The 21,780-nt window shown below is 31.9% G+C and overlaps 1 protein-coding gene across 2 annotated transcripts in view; it reads right to left on the reverse strand.

Moving 5' to 3' along the window:
• Positions 1 to 21,780, reverse strand: part of LOC124536545 (voltage-dependent calcium channel subunit alpha-2/delta-3) — a 63,606-nt gene that overhangs the window by 18,929 nt on the left and 22,897 nt on the right. For both annotated transcript variants that reach the window (XM_047113192.1, XM_047113128.1), the window contains exons 4-6: positions 6,060 to 6,288; positions 1,728 to 1,859; positions 1,272 to 1,549 (exon numbers count right to left, since the gene is read on the reverse strand). In XM_047113192.1, coding sequence (XP_046969148.1) covers positions 1,272 to 1,549; positions 1,728 to 1,859; positions 6,060 to 6,288 — 639 coding nt within the window. The remainder of the gene's footprint in view (positions 1 to 1,271; positions 1,550 to 1,727; positions 1,860 to 6,059; positions 6,289 to 21,780) is intronic.

Here is a 21,780-nt window from a genome sequence, read left to right on the forward strand (position 1 = left end):
TAATGGATCTCTGCATTAAAGCGCGTTTGATAGAATCCATTAGAGCGCGTCCACAATGCTGCTAGATGTGTATCTGTGAGTGAGGCACGCGATACGTGCATTTGCCACTAATTTTACCGAAATAAATAAAAATATATAATGCTATCGCGTTTGTGGACCCAAATTTTTTCGACCGTATAAAGAATATATCATCAATATGCAAAATAATCTATATTATTTTTATGAATGTTATAAATGTGTAACTCTTTTTGTCAGTCTGTCTGTTGCTCTGTCACATCCAAACCGCTGAACCGATTTTGATGAAATTTGGTATGAAGCAAACTTGAACTCCAGGAAAGAGCATAGACTACGTTTTTGCCTTACATATGACAACCAACACACTAAAGTATTATCTAGTATATTTATCGATTTAAATATATTAATGATTTGAAAATTAAATATATTTACGTCATCCTTGATGGTACCTAAACCACCTGATAATAAAAAAAAATTAAACAAAGAGATATGTAAGTAAAATACGTAATTTAAAAATCTCCATAAAATTTTAATATGCCTCTACAAATTTCTTAGCGAAAAATTCAGAAAGGTTTTATTTAAAAGGAGATCAAAGCCGAGCTTTTCTTTAACGTACCTCTACTCGCATATCCCGTCCTTCGCACTGATGAATTCCACATGTATGTAAATTATTATACTTGGTTTTATCCCACATGGATACGTTTGCGTAAGCAATTTTATTCCGTCTCTTTACGGTTCTCGATTGATTCGATGCCATATTTACAAAAAAATTATATTAATATATGACAATACTTGATGTGTTTCTTTACATAATCATTCTTGTTTATTTTTATATTTGTATTAGGATAATTCACTTATGGACTGACCATCAAGGGATGGTTTATATTGAATTAAGTTACTAAAAAATATTGGGTTTTTCTGTCGAGATATTTTGAATATCAGCTGAGAGTAGGGATGGTCGCTCTCTCTCTCTGTGTTAGATATCGTGCTTGAGAGTGTACGTAAAGCCCTTGACCATAATCTTGTTCTCTCGACGGTCGTGGCGAATTGAATTGAATCCCATTAGAATGTGAATATCGAAAATAAAAAAGAAATAGTAAATGTTTTCGTGCCTTGTACTATAATATCTCCTGCAGTTAGCCATTTTGGCAGCCTTTACCAATTTTTTTATACGGTTTTGAATTTTTAATCCGATTTGATTATTCTAATAAACGCCTTGGACTTGGTGTCCATTTACTTATTAAAATAATACATACCTGAGCTAAGATTTTCGTGTAACAGGGATGTAGCTCGGATACAGTATCACTGTATCTGTATACATTGACGAAGTCGTTTGGACCAAGTGTGTCGAGGAGGGCAGACACGGTAGCCTTGGCGAGTCGGTGGTAAGACGAACTGAGGTCATCGGAGTCGTCTAATAGGATCACGAGGTCTTTGGGCGAGGTCGCGGCTTCGACAAACCAATTCGATGACCTGAAGTCGTAGAAATCGCGCGCGTGGTGCGAATAGCCGTCCTCGGGTGGCCAAGACATTGCTGACAGGGAAAATGTTGTAATTCAATTATTATATTTAGTAGAAATTGTATTATAATTATATTGTTAGCAATACGATCTAAATGTAAATGTTATGTAACAACAGCAATTTAATCTATATGAAATTTAATCTTTTGGTAATGTAATGTTTATAATATGTACTGTAATGTTATATCATACCTGGGTATCGCCTCATGAAACCTGAAGATGAGGCGTAGTACTGCCATGAGAGTGTTGGATCAATTTCGTAATTATTCACAAAGAGAGGATCCAAATGTTCAGACCACGCTATCTGATTTTGTACTTCAACATCTGTTAAAAGAAAACAGAGATTATGAAAAACACATTAATTTATTTTATGTACAACATTTGATCAATGGTAGCGCTTTGTGCAAGTTAGTCTGTAGACACCATCCGCTCATCAGATATTATGTACAAATATTAATAGGTAGTATGGTTGGGTTCCGGTTGGAAGGGGGAGTAAGCCAGTTTAACCATAAGCATAGGGGACATAACATCTTAATTCCTGAGGACATTGCATTGGCTATGTAAGAAATAGTTAATATATTTTTCAGCGCCAAAATTTAAAGTTTTTGGTGACAATTTACCATCGTGTGACCGTCGCCTATTTATTTTATAAAACCAAAATGACATTTCTTTAATCATTTGTACGTAGAACTATTTTTTAAATAACTCAATTAAATTGAAATAAAATTGTTATGTAAATTAAATTTGCATATAAAATATTTTATTTGTCACTCAAAAACAAATTGTCGCATATTATAAAATGAAAATACAATACAGAGGAGAGTAAATATTCAAACAAAAAAGCGGTTAAAACGAAACTATAAAAACAAATTAATCTTCCATTAGCATCGGAAAATATTTTTTACATAACGACTATGGCTTACAACCGAAACCATCGCTATATTGAATTGATGACCTAGTTTCGGACAGGCGTTTTTACATGTTGTATAATAAAGAAAAAAAAATATATATAAAATAAAAAATCTTATTATCTATCATCGCGAAAACTACTTGATGTTATTTGAACGACACTTATTTTAATTAATTAATTAACAAACATATCTGAATAGAGTTTAGTAACAAATTAATCAGCTGCGATATAGTAAATGCATAAAATACACGCGAGTAGGTATAATTTTATTCATTCCCGAAGTTAAACTTCGGGTTTTATTAGGAAGGCTATTATATAAAATTGAGTGCAAAGTTCGTCGAATCATTAGGTAATGACGAAATCAAATTACTCAATCATTATTGTTCATTGACTAAGACGACTTGATCGAGTGTTTGTCTCAAATCGCAAGGAGCTCTCAAATCCCGCGTTGGAAAAGCCACCTCAGGCACATTGTATATCCTTTGTCAAAGTATTTAACTGAAATAGGTATAAGGAATACTGTAGCTTACTAAGGCATTTGTTTTATCAGATTTTTAGTAACATACAAAGTAATATATTTTATCTATTTATAATATCAAAAATGTGTATGTGTGTGTTTGTATGTATGGGTACCAATGTTACTTTTAAATAAAGAAAAATCGCTTAATACCATTTATTATATGGTTTTGTAATAAAAATTATATGGCAAAGACACAGCTTTTTCTAATTAATAAAATAGAAAAATTGCACAGTTTTCCTCTATTTATTTATAACAATAACTTTTTCATTTTTTAATGTATAAATTTATTTTTACTGCTATACAAAATAAAATAAACTTGGTTTACTATTTATCCAACAATCGAGAGGTAGATTTATAATAGCTAGCTTAATTACGTTTAAGGAGGCTTCGAATAAAAATTGTGAAATTCATTCGCTATTATTCGAATAATTGTTGACGTATGCAGCGGTGGAGAGCGAATAAAATTACGAGAATCGAGTTTCATTGATTGCGCTGGTTAAGAAAACTTTCCTCACTAGCAACTCAAATTCAATGTAGGTTAATTGAGTTCCCGACTAAAAGCTTTGGTGTAGAGCTCACTTGTAATAGCTTATAGCCGCAACGCTGAGAGCCTATTATCCTAGTTATAATGTATCAATTTAGTATTGGTTACAGATCTCATAATTAAAAAAAGAACAATCGTAATAGTTATGTTTTCTGCTTACTTTGCGTTACTCTTCGCTGATGGAATACATATTAAGGGAACCTGCTTGCGTCGAATGTAAATCTGCCATATGTGTATACAGCAGGGTAACATAGAGGCAGAATAAATTCCAAAACTTCTCGGGAAAAAGGGAGACTTTCTTTATGATTTCTATATTTCAAAACGCAATAGCACGCATTATTTCCTGTGTTATATACTTTTATATTTTATTTCACGACTAATTCGACTTCTATACTCCTTAGATAATTTATCTCGTGCTCGGCGAAGGAAAACATTGTGACGGAATTTATATACGGTTAAGTTTTGTACCCAACACATTTGTAACCAACATTGGAGTAGTGTGTTGGAATTGGCTCCAAACCTCAAAGGGTAAGGTGAGCAAGTTCTTACTTTACTCTTTTATATCTTAGAATGCGCCTAGTCTTGAAATCATAAATAATTATTTAAATTCATTTTTCGAAGCACGCACTATCGAATTAATAACAGTACGATAAATTATACTACTAAAACTATTTATAACAAAATTAATATTCCAAATCGGTTTTAATTTAAATTGACATTAAATAAATTAGATATTACGTTTATTTTAGTTATCTTTGTTGACCAATTTGTTTGAACAGTTACTGTTATTGATTTTGGAGCAAATTTAGTTCAGTGATTGTGTCAGTTTAGTAAATGTCGTCGAGTTGGAACTGAAAGCAAAAATAGGTAAGTCCATTTGTTAATAAATCATTTCACAGAGGCACCCGACCACCCCCCAAGCGCTCGCATATCAACCATACATCGCGTCGTTATTTAAGGACAGCGTCACGATGACACGAAGCCTCACTATAAGCAACTAGTGATATCAGAAGTAATCATTGATATTAATCAATTTTATTTCCCTGTAATTTTTCATAATGACAGATACATTATTTATACAAAGACTGTATTTTTAATCTGTGTAATGTAACAAAGTATAAATATTACATTATATGTATGTTTGTCGACATGATTACGACGGTATTCTTGGCCGACCATTGCGGGTTCAATCCCAGACAAGCATTTTTATTATTTTTTCAAGTGTTTAATAACTTATAAGAATTCATCTTATGCTCAGTAGTGAAAAAAAGGTCGCGAGAAAATCTGCACGTGTCGAATGACTTCCCACGTGTGTATCCACAAAACCGCATTTTCAACAGTGTTGTGTTGTAAGCTATAACCCTTTATGACAAAGGTGGCTTTAATCAAAGAATAGGACATTTACAGACTATTAATTTACTTATATGTGTCTTTGAAAGTTTCCCACAAAAAATAAATCAAAAAGATAAATATTGACGACCTCCGTGATCGAGTGGTGTGTATACCGGTTTTTATAGGTACGCCACTCTGATGTCGTCTTGGGTCGTGGTGTTTGTGGTACCTTCGTTACTTCTTATTTTCCATTACACAAGTGCTTTAGCTACTTACATTGGGATCAGAGCAATTTATGTGATGTTGTCCAATATTTATTTATTTAAATATTTATTCTGTACGCAATAAGTTTATTCTTTAAGTTATATGATTCACAAAACTCTGTTTAAGATTCGTTCTACGTTTATTGACGTTGAGTATTATGCTTAGCTGCAATTTAGGTTCTATTCATTAGAGAAACCGGACGTCATTTGGAGATCCCGAGGTTTGCCAATGCTTCAACTAATTGGATTAAGACTAAGGTTATTCTATTCGATCAAGTCTGGCTTGTCTTTATAATTGCTGAGCTCAAATGAATAGTCGAAAGCGGAATTCAAAAGAATGGATTCCTAGCTAGAGTTGTATAGAGCTAATTCTATCTATTCTTATTTAAATATAAAAATAGACTGCGAATTCCTTCTTTAAACTAAATACAATTAGACATACTGTGCCGAGTAATTACCTTAGTAATATAAAGCAGCTTTTTGTGTAGCAATCAATTTATTTTACAAACAAAAGTAAAATTTAAGTCAAGTCTGTTAATGTTCCAATGCTGGGCTTAGGCCTCCATTTAAGGAGACCGGTTTAGAATATGAGTTTCACACACAATATTTTATTTTTATTGTTTGGAGGTTGATATAAAAATATTTCGAAATCTCATAGATATATAACATATCTGGTATATGTCAAGTATTAATGTTAATAAATTACTGACGGCTAAATATTTTACTTTACGCAAAGTACATATAAAAGCACGACCTAACGTTAAGTCTCATGTCCGTTTAAGTATAATTGCCTACTCGTCTTTTAATTAAACCAGAATACGTCACTACAAGTGGCGTTATAATGACAGACGACTAAACAGTACTTTCAGAGACTGGTCTGCACAAAGCCTTATCATTGTTTTAATAACTTTCATATATAGGTCATATAAATAAAACATTTAATTATCAAACGTACCCTCAGTGTTGATGTAAGGCGGCATGAGTACTGCGCTGTAGCTGGTGTTGACGGCGATGTGATCGAAATGTCTGCTCGGTGACAGTAGGAGGCGACGCGCACGCGCCGCCAAAGTTCCGTCATCTGCGTGAACATTTAACCATCGGGCGTCGTAGTAGGTGCCAGGTAAGCCGTCAGTGCTGCTGCTGCCGGCTGAGAGCGCAGCCGCCTCCGCCGAATCCATGATACGCTGAAAACATTCTTTATTTAATTAAAATTATCTCGGCAAAAGTTACCACAGTCATTACGGTAAGTGTCACGTAGTTGTCAATTCACAGAGCTATAGCCTTTTCCAATCACAGAAGGAGTTAAGACAAAAACAACTCTGTCATGAACGTGATATAATTTGTCGAATTTAAAACAATCAAATGAGTCAATTTTCAATACGAATTTCGAAAAAAATAGGCGTTTTGAATATCTACTACATTGTTATTTCAAGTATAATTAAAATAGAATATAATAGATACATATATACACACATTAATATAGGTAATTTAACTTTTATTAGTTGATGGAGCAATGTAGTTGTACAGAAAACGTTGTACTAAATGCATTATGTTTTCTTTAGAAATACATTATACTAAATCTACCAATGAGTTAGCTGACACTGAACATATCTTTACATTTTACAAATACAATAATATATTAACAGCCGCTTATAAATATTCAGCACGTATTAATTACGTCAAATATTTTTTACCGAGTTTAAATATGTGTATACAATTTTTTTTTCTTAAACTCTCATACCTTTTTCTTTGGAGACTTGTGTGCAATATTAAAGCACCCAAAATAAAGATTTTATATGTCTAGTTTCGGTTAATATATTATAATATTTAGGTCTAGTCTGTAATCGTATGCAAGATATGAATCGCAGTTATACAATATTTATTGCTTACGTGTAAAATTATTTAGATATTATCTACAATCATAGTAATTTAACATATAAAATAGATAGTAGTTTACGTAAATAGGGGCCGTTAGAAGCACGCGAGGCTCTTATCTAAGGCATTAGATCAAAGAAGTGCAGAATGTTTGGTAAAACATTACAACTAGTATAGCGTGTTTGGGAAATTATGGCAGAAAATATCTATATAATTATTTAATACAATTAATAAATAATATATAAAAATATATATTAAATATAATATAAAAAATATATTATTTATTAATTGTATCGAGGAATATTTATGTTATAATGTGATATGTATGTTAAAATAATGTTTTTATTATGTATCCGACATCTTGTTTATATGTTTTTCATTTCATCAATTAATATTAAGAGTTTTTAGTTTTATATTATTCGAACATGAGAAAAGAAGATTTAAAATGTATTTTTATTTCAAATACTCGACATATTGGTTGATGCTTACTATATCGCACTTAAAGGTAATTGCTTTAACCAATAATATATAACCTTCTTTCATGGTGATGTTCTTCAACCATATATGTCAATAGTACAATTACAGATTCACTCACTTTTTCTTCACTTGCATAATCTGATTGTTATAAGATACGATCAGATATATTTCAGGACTAACTTTACGTACTTTCCGAGGCACGGGAATAGTAACACTGACAGCAAACTTTAGATTCCTGATGAGATTTACTTGACAAAAACTTAATAACATTTTATAGGCCTGACGCAAGGATTTAAGCCAGGAAGGCCCTCGGGCCATCTGCGGTCTTATAAGCTAGCCTGAGCCGAACCAACCTCATGAACCTTTAATAAACGAGTTATCAAACGTAACAATATTTTTCTTGAACGATCGTTAGTATCTATGTATAACGTTCAACCTCTATATTTATAAATAACTCTAGTTTCATAACATAATGATTAATAAAAAACGCAAGGCCATATATAGATTGAGAGAATAATTTTGATATAGCATAATTTTTTTTTGTTATAGATATGAAGTTTAAATGCCTGAGTTGATAATATTAATATGAGAAAGGATGGATAGATAGAAAAACATACTAAAGACTCATAATTTTACTGCTTTTATTTAAATTAGTAAGTGCGAAGCCCGTTATAAATATAAATATCAAAAAGCAATACTTAGTATTGTAGTGTATTTGAGTCGAGATAGCCCAGTGGTTAGAACGCGTGCATCTTAACCGATGATTGCGGATTCAAAACCAGGCAAGCACCACTGATTCATGTCCTTAATTTGTCTTTATAATTCATCTCGTGCTCAGCGGTGAAGGAAAACATCGTGAGGAAACCTGCATGTGACAAATTTCATAGAAATTCTGCCACATGTATTTTTCACCAACCCGCATTGGAAGAGCGTGGTGGAATATGTTCCAAACCTTCTCCTCAAAGGGAGAGGAGGCCTTTAGACCAGCAGTGGGAATTTACAGGCTGTTGTTATTGTTGTTGTATTTAAAAGCTGAATAAGTAAGTGTAACGGACACAGGGGAAATGACATCTTAGTTTACAAGGAGGCGCATAGGGGATAATTAATATTTCTTACACTACCAATATCTAGTAGAGGCCATTGACCATCATATGGAGCATATTCTAGTCTGATCTATAGAAATAAAGAAAAAAATACTACAGTGCTCAGTGATAGTTTAATTCACAAGGAAGTATCACTGTCATAGGATAGTAAGAATATTAATACACGTTCATTTAAAAAGAGTATTATTCCTATTTCAAAAGAGTTTCTCAAAGACGTTGAAACGCTGTTGATGCGTAAAAATGCAATTATATTCTTCATTCTACTTTGGATTGCTGCTACAAAATTCCATGGCATAAAGAGCAAAAGACTGCGTAATTTTCTCTGTTCATACTTACATCAAACTTAACTGGAGCACAATTTTTTCTTCAAAGGAAAAACCAAGTTTAAATGGAATGACCTGCAGCAATGTAGTGTATTAAATATATTAAAAAAAAAACTCTATTGCCTGCGACTTTTCTACGGAAATTAATTACAATTTCTCAAAAAAAAAACTTAAGCTTACAAACGTTAGAAAAAATAGATGTACCAGTAGTCATAATAATCATAATTATTATAACAAAGTCACTATTTCCGTGTCAATAAATTGAATTTATGTCATAATTGTCAAAGCCGAATCGAGCTACTGGATAAATTGCGTTGAAGATAGTGGGCTTTAATCCGGGCGAGCGTTGAGTTTTTTTACATGTTTAATTTGTATTAATAATGCAGCACGTAAGCGGCGTGAGAAGACCGACATGTGTCGCACGAAATCCTACCACATATATGTTCACCAGCCTACAAAGGAGCAGCGTGGTGGAATAAGCTCCAAACGTAATCCCCAATAACACATGAAGTCTGTGTATATTTACAGGCTGTTACTGTAGTTTAGTTACAATACAATACAACTCTTTATAAAGCCATAGAAAAGGTATATTTCGTTATTACCAAGTCGCGATATAGCGCGTTAACAAGTTAGCTAAAAGATCCTGAAAACAGTTTATAAATGAGAGTTTTTAGTTCCGAGAGGGAACAGTCCCATCGGAGGAACGAGCTCCAAGTAGAGGCGAAGTAATTAAAACTTGCACCCCGACGCCCGTTATAGCGTTTGTCGAGCTGGACGCACTCACTAAGAGTTTAATACAATTAAAAATCTGAGTAATCTTGAACCAAATGGCCAATGAAAAATAAGATTGCAGACATATATCGTTGTGTTGCAAATACAAATAGAAAAATAGAGATGAAATGAAAGACTAATTGAAATTTCTCATTATTTTAATTGAAGAGCCAACATAATTCCCAAAGTTAGTTTAATGATAGAGATTTATTGAAAATTAGGATATTTATATAAATTTCCTATTTTTTTTTAAAACGAGATTTTTATTTGATGTAGAGACATGTGAGCATTTCACAATATTCTATCACTGAGTGTTCACGTGAAGCACTTAGAACACTCGCTTGCGTTCGACCCGCAACCCGCGGTTAGGTGTTTCGAGTACCGCGAGATGTTGCTACTAAAGTGCTATTTTTTCCATTTCCTATTAGATTTTCTCCCTGCGAAACTTGGCATTGATTAAATATAAAAGACGTCCGCAGCACCTCAAATATTTTAATGTAGCCATTAAGATCCGCAATGAAAGGCTCCTTATTCCTGAAACAATACTTACTGCTCTGTAAATGCGGAATTCCTTTATTTTGTTTCAGCTACAGTTTCATTAAGTGCGAAATGTTGGAGTCGTTTTTTCTTGGCGACGCCCGCAGCGCAATCCCCCCGATTTTTCAACTTTATTGTCGAGCTAAGTTCTAGCTGCTTTGGCTCGTGCCTTGTTCGCAACTTATTATGATACCGCCTATTCGTACTTCTACGCCTCCCTTTTAAATACGTATTTCTCGCATTAACAATAATACACCTAGCTTAGCGTGATGATGTTTTTTTTTTCTCAATAACTAAGTATACTTAACGAGAAATATGTCATAAATAATAAAAGCTAATGTAATTGAACTAGAGCTGTCGTATTTGTGTCGTTATAATGTGCTCTAATATGTTTCATTATTTTATAAGTGAAATAACTTTTTTCCAAATGTTTTACAACATACATTCCAAACCGATGGTAGTTTTACTCTCCAAATACATAGTTTTCTAAAACGACGATTCAAAAGTACTTGTAAAAGCCTACTTGAATAGTCAAATATTTTGATTTTGACTAGACTGAATAATGTAAATAGGACATCAATTTCAATGTTACTTGTTATAAATCTTTGTATACTTGTTTTTGTTAATTTAATTTGTTGCTCATATGAAGATATATTGTTGTAGCGTATATGATGTGTTGTGTGTTTTTACACTCACACAGAATTGGAGGAGTACTCGTACTATAGCGAGATTACATGGCATTGCGCGTCAACGACAGACCGCCACCGCACACTCGTCAAGGCAGACATATTGCATTATGTCAACGCTCCCGACCGCGACGCCTTCGTATAAACACTTAAAACACTTAGCTAATTTAGCCCCAACACACACTTGACTTATGTCACACGGGTTCATGTTTATAAAATGCTAGAAAGTCTCTTAAATACACTTTCATAACTTCAGATTGTAAAGAAATATATGTCATCATGATATTATTCATTTCGAAAAGTCAATAGCTGATTTATATACAAAGCATACTATATACGCAATTTATATAAAATTTATCAGTATTAGTATCGTTTTAGTAATTTCAGAAACATAAACATTTCAAATAATCGTCGTATTGTTATCTAATTTATATGTACATGTACATTTTCATATCAATTAGAAAGAAAACAATTGTAGTCCGATATTCGTGGCTCGTATGAATCGATAAGAAAGCTTTGCTAGCTATGCAACTAAAATACGTCATTCTATAATATTCTTGAGGAACTGTCCGGTGTTGCGCTGTTTTATATACTAAAATTATAAGCAAGTGAAGTAGGAGATCAGGAAGAGTTTTATCGCAAGCCAAATATTGCCATTCTTCAACATGTACAAATATTTTACGTATATGTGCCGTCACATGTTATACAATAAGTTGCATTATACGCAATAAAAACTTAAACAGCATTTTGACGCTATTTTTTTAATATATTTAAAAAAAGCATTAAAAATGTTTTATTTTAAACAGACATCCCATTTATTATAATATCCGACGAGCGTCTCCTTGACATTACTTTAAACTTAGTACTTAAAAATGCTTTACGATTTTAAAGTACACTAGAAGCTCTCGTGTTTCATACAGATTACGTTAATAAGGTACAAGAAAATAACTCAGTAAAATACTCCTCATAAAATTGTCTCATCCAAACTAACCCTTCAGTAACTGCTGTCACTACATAATATTTACGTAAATATATATAGTCTGTGGCACTTTAATGTCCACCGTTATTATTTCAATTATGTTTAGATACATTTGCATATTATCTACTGTAGAGCTATGTTACTATAATAAGAAGCTCGAAAGTCACCGCAGAATACGAACGTAAAAAGTAACGTGTTTAACGTAATATTCACTAGAAGAATTTTATAATGAAATCATCTGTCGTTTTAACATTTTATAAGAGATATATGAAATGATAATGATACAGAATCGTACAAAATACGTTACGTAAATTTAGTCAAATATCGCGAGGCAGGTAATATATTTATTGATTTCAAGATATTTATTTCAATACATTTTTTATAGTTATATAACTCAGAATAACAATTAATTAGTTAATTTGAATGCCTTATATGTTTTTACATATACGAAATAAAATATTTTCTTAAAAAAATATAAAAAGATAATTAACTATAAAAGACATGCTTATCCCTTAAAGAGAATCTTGAGAGTTCATCTAAGAAAAAAAAGAGAAAAAAATAAATAAACAAGACACGTACAAATATTTAACATCACAAATACGTGATAAAAATTTCGGAGGATACAATTAAATAATTTGGAAAGATTAAAAAAAGTTTTTGTAGTTTAATATTAATAAAAAATAAGTGTCAAAGAAAATGTTGTTACAACGCTGTCATATTATATCAATATTGTAATGTTATAAAACGATCGCTTCCTTTTTTAAATATTCATTTGATATTTACTGAGACGAATCTATGAACAAAGTAATTTCTACCAGGGACACAATAAAACATTTTCGGTTGCTTGTTTATCGCGTACATATGTTGGAACATAGCCGCAATTCTGTCGTCTCCAGCTCGTAATAGGAATCGTATTAGTGGAATGGTGCCAACGGCTACAGTTCTTTGTCGTGCACTGTGTCTGTATGGACCTGGATTGCAAATGGTATTGAGATGCTTAAATTTGATCGTTTGTTGCATTGATTGAGTTCTCAAGGTTTCGTATTTAGCGCCATTTTTATAGTGATCAAATAGAATTCAAATCGTCTTTCACAGAATGAGTTTGTTTAATATCATTAGATTATTTTCCAATTATACATTGGGAATGTTCTAGACAATACAGAATGCATTATCATGTAAAAATATTAAACTATCAAAGTTATTATATTGTTATATATACAAATAGCACTATAGACAAATATGCAGGAATTTATTGTAAATTTAAATTTAAAAATTAAACCTATTAATAATTAATGATGAAAATAGAAATCATACTTCATTTAAAAAGAAGCAGCGATTACAGATGTATCATTAAGATAAGATGTACAAGATTCATATATATTAAACATATTATGTAAATATGACTGAATTGTCAAAGACAAACAATGATGCGATAATTTTTGGCAACGAATTCATTTAAGTCTAAGCAATAAAACAATTTGTAAATAAAAGTAGTGAATGTAATAAAAAAATGACCACTACGTGAACACTAATTATGACAAATTGTATTAACCGTTTCTCTTAGCACAGACAGTGTAACAAAGTAATTACGGAATAAAAAATCCTTCTTAGTTCTTATTAAGGATTATATCAATGCAATGGTGCCACGGATTGCTCTGAATTCATTGTTGCGTGCTTTCAACGCGTTCACTCGGCTTTGCAATGCGAACAATTGCAATGCGTTCAATAAAATCGTAAAATTATACGTCTCAGTATACGATTTAAATAATTTGATCACTGTTACAGAGGATTGAATAAAACTGATTCCATTTTTAAATATATTTTTTTTACGAATGAAAATTTTAAAAATATGTCATTTTATATCATTATTAAAAAATGTAGAAATAGAATTTTATATATTACAACTCACATTAAAATTTATAGCAAGGAGGTTGACTTAAAGTGAAACTCCTTTAAGCAATATATGATTTTGCTAGCAGCTGACTACTTATACACGTTGTTTAATTTAAGTAATATAGAAACAAATTATACAAAAGAATAGAATGAGAGGTTGCTATCTTTCGTAATTCATACATACATACGTAATAATATTTATACCTACTAGTAAAGTAAAAAAAAGTATACTATAATTATTATCCTAGATTTAGAATAATGAGTACTCGTTAAAACGGATTCTTTAAAAGGTTAAAGCTTAATAAATAAACTAAATTTTTTATACAGAAATTAATTGTAAGTTATATACGATTTGTAATTAGTTCAGACTAACTATTTCGTTTTATTTTTAGTGCTTCTCAATTAAATCTCCATTCCGAACCACTTAAATTTCATTTTTAACCTAGCGTACTTGTAAAATGTCGAATTAAAGTTATAAGAGATTTTTCTTTAAAGTATATTTTGAACTCAAGCCAAAAAATTATTAACAGTCTATTAAACAATGAAATGTAATTATTAGAAGAATATTGGTTTTAGTTAGTAGTTTAACCGTTTGTTGTAAGGGTCAGCGGTAGGTACTACGTTGCGGCAGGTCGTCGACCCGCGCCCTTTGCGTCACCCGTCGCCCACGCGCTACGCTGATGCTACGCAGGGCTTCCCTAACGTAGCCAATTACCTTTGTGTGATGTTTTTGCGGGATAGTCTATTATTATACTCGATACTTATTGATTTGTTTTCTACAACAAGATTAATTGAAAGTATAGTAGCATGAACTGTAGTAACATTGATATGTATATAGTAAAATTATAGCCTAAAAGATATAGTCAAATAAAATTACATAATGTAATAGTATGACTATTGTACGTTATGACACGACGATTTGCTTTACTTTAAGAATTTGTAGTAATATTTAGGGAAAACATTTCAATAACAGTAAGTGAATTTGTAACTATAGTTTAGAATATACCAATACCATTTCAGTAGAGAACTAGTTTAACGCCGAAACGAGTGAAAATGTTCATAAAAGTGCGTGTTACTTAAGCTTTAGTGCAGGCGTCCCGTGGCTTCGGAATATTGAGTAAGTAGCCTGCGGGCCCGCTTGCATCCTCGAGAGCGAGTGAGACAAAACACCGTCTCAAGACTGCGAATCAATAAAGTCCACTCGTATAAGTCGGGTGCAGTGGATGTGGGTCACGGTGCACCCGCGAGATGGTATTTAATAACCCGCCTTACACCAGACAGTTATTACTCGATCTCTCCGATGTTTACACGAGGAATTCAAACGATTTCAATGGTTAAGTGTTCCGTCATAAGCCCTGGAATGGCATCCGATAGCTATTGAGATGCTACGTTATATACATTTGTGGAAAACCAATGTTAATGCGGAAATCGTGATTATATTATAAAATATTGGTAAGCTAATATGAAGTAAAGTTTCGATTAACGTATAGTAACGTATTATATCTACGAGGTTTAATTATTTAAGTATCTAAGAATGATTTTATCCGTGATGTAATTGATTCAAATAATATTATGTTTTCTTTGCTGATTAAATAATCATACTCGTATTTCAATGTGGATAGAGAAAAATAAATATCATAAAAGAAATAAGTAGGTATTACGTAAAGTTGCATACTTAGTTGTATTCTTCTCGTATAAATTAAAGTAACAGCCTGTAAATTACCCACTGTTGGACTAAGGCCTCCTCTCCCATTAAGGAGAGGGTTTGGAACATATTCCACCACGCTGTTCTAATGCGGGTTGGTGGAATGCACATGTGGCAGAATTTCGATGAAATTAGACACATTCAGGTTTCCTCACGATGTTTTCCTTCACCAACGAGTACGAGATGAATTATAAACACCAATTGAGCACATATATATAAAGCAAGCATGCCTGGGTTTGAACCCGAAATCATCGATTAAGAAGCACGCGTTCTAACCACTGGGCCATATCTGCTCATCTTCTCGTATAAGTAAATGCTATCCAGGAAGGCTTCTGTTCTCTTATTATAAAATGCATATAAATTTACATATGACACATACAATTTTATATTGAAGATTATGCCTTTGCTTTAGTTTACATTTGTCACATAACTATAAATAGTGTGATGTTATGTCATTATATAAGAATAGTAATGATAATATCATAACATTATTATTGGATTTTTATGTAAAAAGGCTATACAAACATTACTCGAATATTTGTTCAGAATTAAGCCTATAAATCTCCCCTATATGTTACATACCTGTTTGTCAGGTTTTATTTGTATCAAAGGATGTTTTGGATGTTTTCATTTAAAAATAGAAATAGTGAAAAAAAACTGTGTAAATAATCACGGATGGAGCGGGTGAATTTTTTGCGCAAACAAAAGACTTTTTGACAGCGTTTCGGTGATACGTCACACATCGCCTCTAATGAAATTGTATCAACAAATCTATATTAAAATTATAATTGTAAAAGGTAAAAGTAACTCTGTCTGTTTGACTAGCTCTTTCACGACCAGGCCGCTATAACGAATTTTATGAAATTTGGTATGAAGCAAACTTGAACTCCAATAAAGGTCATTGGTTTTTTGTGCCTGACACACATTGGTTTTCCCAACACCCTAAAATGGAACCGAAGCTGCGGGCGACTTCTAGTAATACATAATGTACATGCACATAAATATGAAGAGTTTGAATAATAATCTTTATAACAATAAAAACAATTTCATCACACATTTATATTTTAAATATCATATTATGCATGTCACCAGCGTCTACCACAAAGCGATGGCTAGAATAATGTCAGGGATTTCTTGTCACCAGCAGATGGTTCGCAATTTGCTGATGGCGGCATTAAGGTCGAGATGCAGCGAACTTGCAGGGCCTCTCCCCCTTCGCTCTGCACCCTGCACCCTCTAGCATGCCTCTGGAATTTGGCGGTGCGCCTTGCACGTGTATACATGCAAATACCTAAACTCATACCCGCGCATTTCAAGGTTCACCTTGCTAAATAGTGACATAAATTTCTAAGGATTTTAATTTAAGTGAAATTTTTGAAAATATAAATTTCAATGTAAAACGTAAGTAAATAAAACGGCCAACACGAAATCAGATTGACGCGATATTGATATTTTAACACGTGACCGTATTGTGAGTGTGTGCGTATCGTTGTTAGTTGTAATTATGTATACGTTGAATAGCTATTAGCGAATTGGGAACTAGGCCGTGTTTTGTGCTAGAGTTGCTGGTTCATTGCTCCTAAATATCAGATACGTGGATTTAACGCATATATGTCACATTGAGCTATTGTTTGTGGCATTTAATTAGGCACGTTTAGATGTGTTTAAAATGTATACTAAAGTAGGCGTTAATTAAATCGATTAATTTACGACTGATCCTATTATAAATACATTGCTTATAACCATTATACACATTACAGATATTATCAACTATTCGCATCTGTTGCCAATAACCAATCTCTATTGTTTTCGTAATGTTATTCGTATAACGTTTGTAGAAACGAATAACTAGCTAGTGGTTGCGCGTTTCTGTAAAATAGTTAAGTGCTTTTTTTTTATAATGAATCTGTAATCAATGTTTATAAGACTCTGCGGTTATTTCCGTTGCTGTTAAAAATTATCAATCAAAGAAAATATATACAAATACATATGTTTCAACAATGGAAAATAATTTCAATTTTTATTTATTTCTTATCATATGGTTCACGGGTAATGTCTATCATTTTATAATCTGTTTTTCCATTTTCCTATTCGATTTATAAACTTATTTCAAACTATAGACATATGTGTTATCTGTGCGTCACGGAAATGCCAATATTATCCCACCAACAGAATTATTTTAAATATACTATGTGTAAATGTACTAACATTTTTATAGTAAAACTTTATAGATTTGATTTTTTCAATAATGATCAAATGACATCAATTTTAGATAGTCGTATAATTATATAACAGTCCTTTTCGCCTAGAGGATCGGAATTGTGATTCGACGAGGAAATACGAGCATTCTTGCCACCATTCCACGCTGCCATGATTTGTACAGCAGGCATTTTTAAAGTTTGTTTATATATAATTAAGATATTAATTTGAATAAAGACAGTTTATTGATTTTTTACGTATTTATTATCCAAAATCATTTGTCTCTCGTGTATATCGTATATTTTGAAAAAAAAATAAGAACTGTCACCATAAATAGTTGTGTATACTTAATTTGTTTAAACTATATTATTGAAAACGATTGTAACGCTTTGCTTATTTATTTTTGTGAGTTGTCTGTCAGTGGTTACATTGCGGTAAGGTTATTAATATTATCGGTTTTAATTTGTCAACGTTGCTTGACATTTTTTGTCTCGTTAAATGAAGCATTGTTTGGAAAGCGGGCGGGGAGGCCGAGGTTAGAGGGAGGCGTCCTGTTTACATTATAGCTAGCTATTATAATATTATGATTTATTGCTCAATCGGTGCTCCGCCAGGCAAAGCGGCTTCGTAATTTCACCTGAATTTTGTTCACGTTCGCGCACTTAGACTTAGGAATTTAAACTACGCTTTAACATGTAAAGGAAAGCTTTTGATATGGATTATTCGCGATTAAATGAGTTTGCAATATATTAGAGTTTATATTTCAATTTTAAATAAAACCTTAATTTAATAAATATATTTTGTCTATTGTGGAACGAGAGATTTTAGTTGTTGAAACTATTTACTTTGATCATGATTCACCTTTGAAGGTAGAGCGAGTATTAAGATTGCATCTGCTTTGAATGCTCAAGTCTCGACATAAAATATGTTAAATGCATTCCAGACTCAATTTTGTGCGCTTGTCGGAGCATAACATCTCGTATAAATTTGATAATCAAGTTTTACTTGGTTTTATATTTAAATTAAATATTTGTATTTTATATTTTAATTTACCACAGATTAAAACGTAGTATTTTTAAATTTATTATTATATTTGTGTTCCTCATGCGGAAGAATGAGGAACATATTTTAAGGAAGGTCTTGAGCATAGATGTGGATGGATAAAGAGGTAAAGGAAACGATGGATGGAGTGTGTGAAAGACGATATGGTTAGAAAGAATGTTACTATTGAGATGACGTGTCACATAGAAGTATGGAAGGAGAAGACATGCTGCGCCGACCTCAAATAAAATTGGGATAAGGGAAGGAGGATGATGATTTGAATTTCGAATGGGGTTGAAATAATTTTAATAATTTAAAATATGAGAAAGTACTCATAGTATAATATAGCTATAGTGTAAGATGGCTATAATAGTTTAAAATTTATAAATCGACATTCAATTGTAATCAAACAATTAGATCATAATTCATATTAGATCACAACATCTAATAATATCTATTGAAAAGCTGGTAACAAAACGTTTCAATATTAAGCAGTGCATACGATTAGACTACATTAAATACACCAAATAAAAAGTGCTGTTTTAGAAGCAAATATAAGACAGACGGCGAATTTAGTGGGACTCCCGAAATCGAGTTTCCCTTTGAAGCATTCGTATACGCGGGCTCGGCAACTAGCTATACACATTGTGTATATTTGTATGATCCTGTATGACTATTTACACTGCTTTAGAACTGTTCATTATATTGTTTTTTTATTTTGTTTCTATTCAAATGCGATTATATGTCTAATAATTAGGTAGTTCTTGCCTTAATCCACATATGTATAAAACTAAAATTTCCTTTCATTCAATAATGACCTTACTTCTCTTCTTGCGTCAGTATACACCCGAGTTGGAATATCAATATCTGATGTTTTCCTTCACGCAAGAGAATGAGATGAATAAATAAATACAAATTAAAAATGACATAAAAACACAACTGTTCTTGCATGTAGTTATATCCAAGTTACACGTGAATAAAAAACGTGGGTTTTTAATGTACTCTGCTATCTTTTCTTTTTCTAAATATCTAGCATTTTTTCAATAAAGATATGAGTATATTTGTCAATACAAATTGAAAGGATAACGTCTAAAGGGATCGTGGAAAGTTTCGGGACGGTATAATTTCTAGTCCACGGGGCATTGAATTGAAACACGCCGATGGAATTACGTATCGGGGTACAAATCACGAAACATTCCAATATCTCCGGTTAATTGAATGCTGTAGGCCTTCATTATGTCGGGTGGGGAATGAATTGACAAAAAAGGAACTTTTACAGAATGGAGACGGCGGATGAAGGAGTTGGAAACAAAAACCGCAAATGGTATTCGGGAGGTTCGGATGGAATAATTACATCCCCATGGTTCATTCCTCAACTTAGCTTTTATATAACAAACATTGTCGCTCCTTCATAAATCTTTGCGTTCAACTCAACTGAGGTTGGGTATTAAATGTTTACCAGAACACTTAAGTATGTTCTTAACAAACTTTGGCAGAATAAAAGATGTCTCTGCGTATTTTCTCTTTAAACGAGAGTCATCATTGTAATTATAACCTTTTTGTTATGACATTATGATTTTAGTTTACGTTTCTTTATTTGTTAATTATGTTAAGCATTTATTAAATAGTTTAAGTATTTTTTAATCTGTATTCAGTATTTATTAAGTTGAATATTTGAAGTGTTAATAAAACGTTAAATAGATAGCCAAGACTTAAAAAAATTTCAATATTTTATGTTGCAGTCATTTTTACTTATTACTTTTTTTAAATATTGAATTTATAAATGCATACGATCCATTCGTATTACATTGAATACAATTGTGATGAATCGTTTTATTTCATTCGATTTAAATCTATATAGAATAAAACAAAATATATAATAAAAGTGAATTCGATGATCGCAGAGAGTTCACGTAACTTTGAATTGGAAATTGAGACGAATAACAGACGTAGTTCAGGATTGACAAGAATTTCAATATTAGGGGTGCGGGTTCAGCAGCGACTCGAGCGTCCATTGTTGAATATGGAAATGCAGTCGAAATAGGTACGTGCAAATTTTCTGTGCCTTATTTGCGTATTGTTTCGAAAGCTTCGTTATCTCTCTTTTGTCTTTCGAATTACGAGCGAAGCGGTAGTTTTATATAACATATTTTGTATATTAGATACTTTCCACAGAGATATTTTGATAGCACACGAATCCAAATTTTTACTTTATTCCGGAAAATATTCAAAGGCTCTATTAAATTAAAAAATCTATTAAGAATAGAAAATTAATTCAATGAACTAACGATATTCTGTTAAAGTGTAACATAGTCAAAAAGTACATTAAACGAGAGTTCTATTAATATGTATACATGTATTTAATTTTGAAAAGTGTCGAACAATTAAAATGTAAATTGAACAAAACTCGACTGTCGATGCTGAACATCACCACTGTATCGAACGGTCGTACACAAATGTTCACTAAAAATTACGAAAGGTCGAAGCCTTGCAAATTGTTTGCGCGCAATATAAGGTTCGTTCACCACTTCAAATAAAACTAAGCATGCATTGAGTACATAGAAAATATCCTAACATTTATTGTTTAAATACATTTAAACAGACAAGTTTATGAGAAAAAGCAAATAAATCGGTATTTGATGCATGTGTTCAGACTTATCCGGCTAGAAGGACCAAATTCTACGTTCACGATCGGAGACATCTGATTTATGCGATTATTATCTGATATATTATTAAAATAAAACTAATTTTCTAAAAATAAGCTCCAAAATTTTTAAACCTTTCTATAAAAATATTCTCCATTCATTCTCCCTTACATCTAGAAATTTAGTTTGATATTTGTACAATACAGAAAATACGAGTGTACCGTAATAAACATAAAAAATAAGTAAAGGTGTGCGAGTGTATTATTACTAAATAAAAATGTTTATTATTCTTATTATACTGTTTGCTATATTTATTAAGAGAGAGTTCTCCTTCATATGTTATGTGAAATTGATAAGATGTAGAATAATTACATATTTAGCTTTCGTTAGCGATAATAACGCAAACGTATTTTTCTGTTATTTTTTTTTTGTTGTTTTTATT

The sequence above is a fragment of the Vanessa cardui genome, chromosome 1 (assembly GCF_905220365.1).
Source record: "Vanessa cardui chromosome 1, ilVanCard2.1, whole genome shotgun sequence".
Lineage (NCBI taxonomy): Eukaryota > Metazoa > Arthropoda > Insecta > Lepidoptera > Nymphalidae > Vanessa > Vanessa cardui.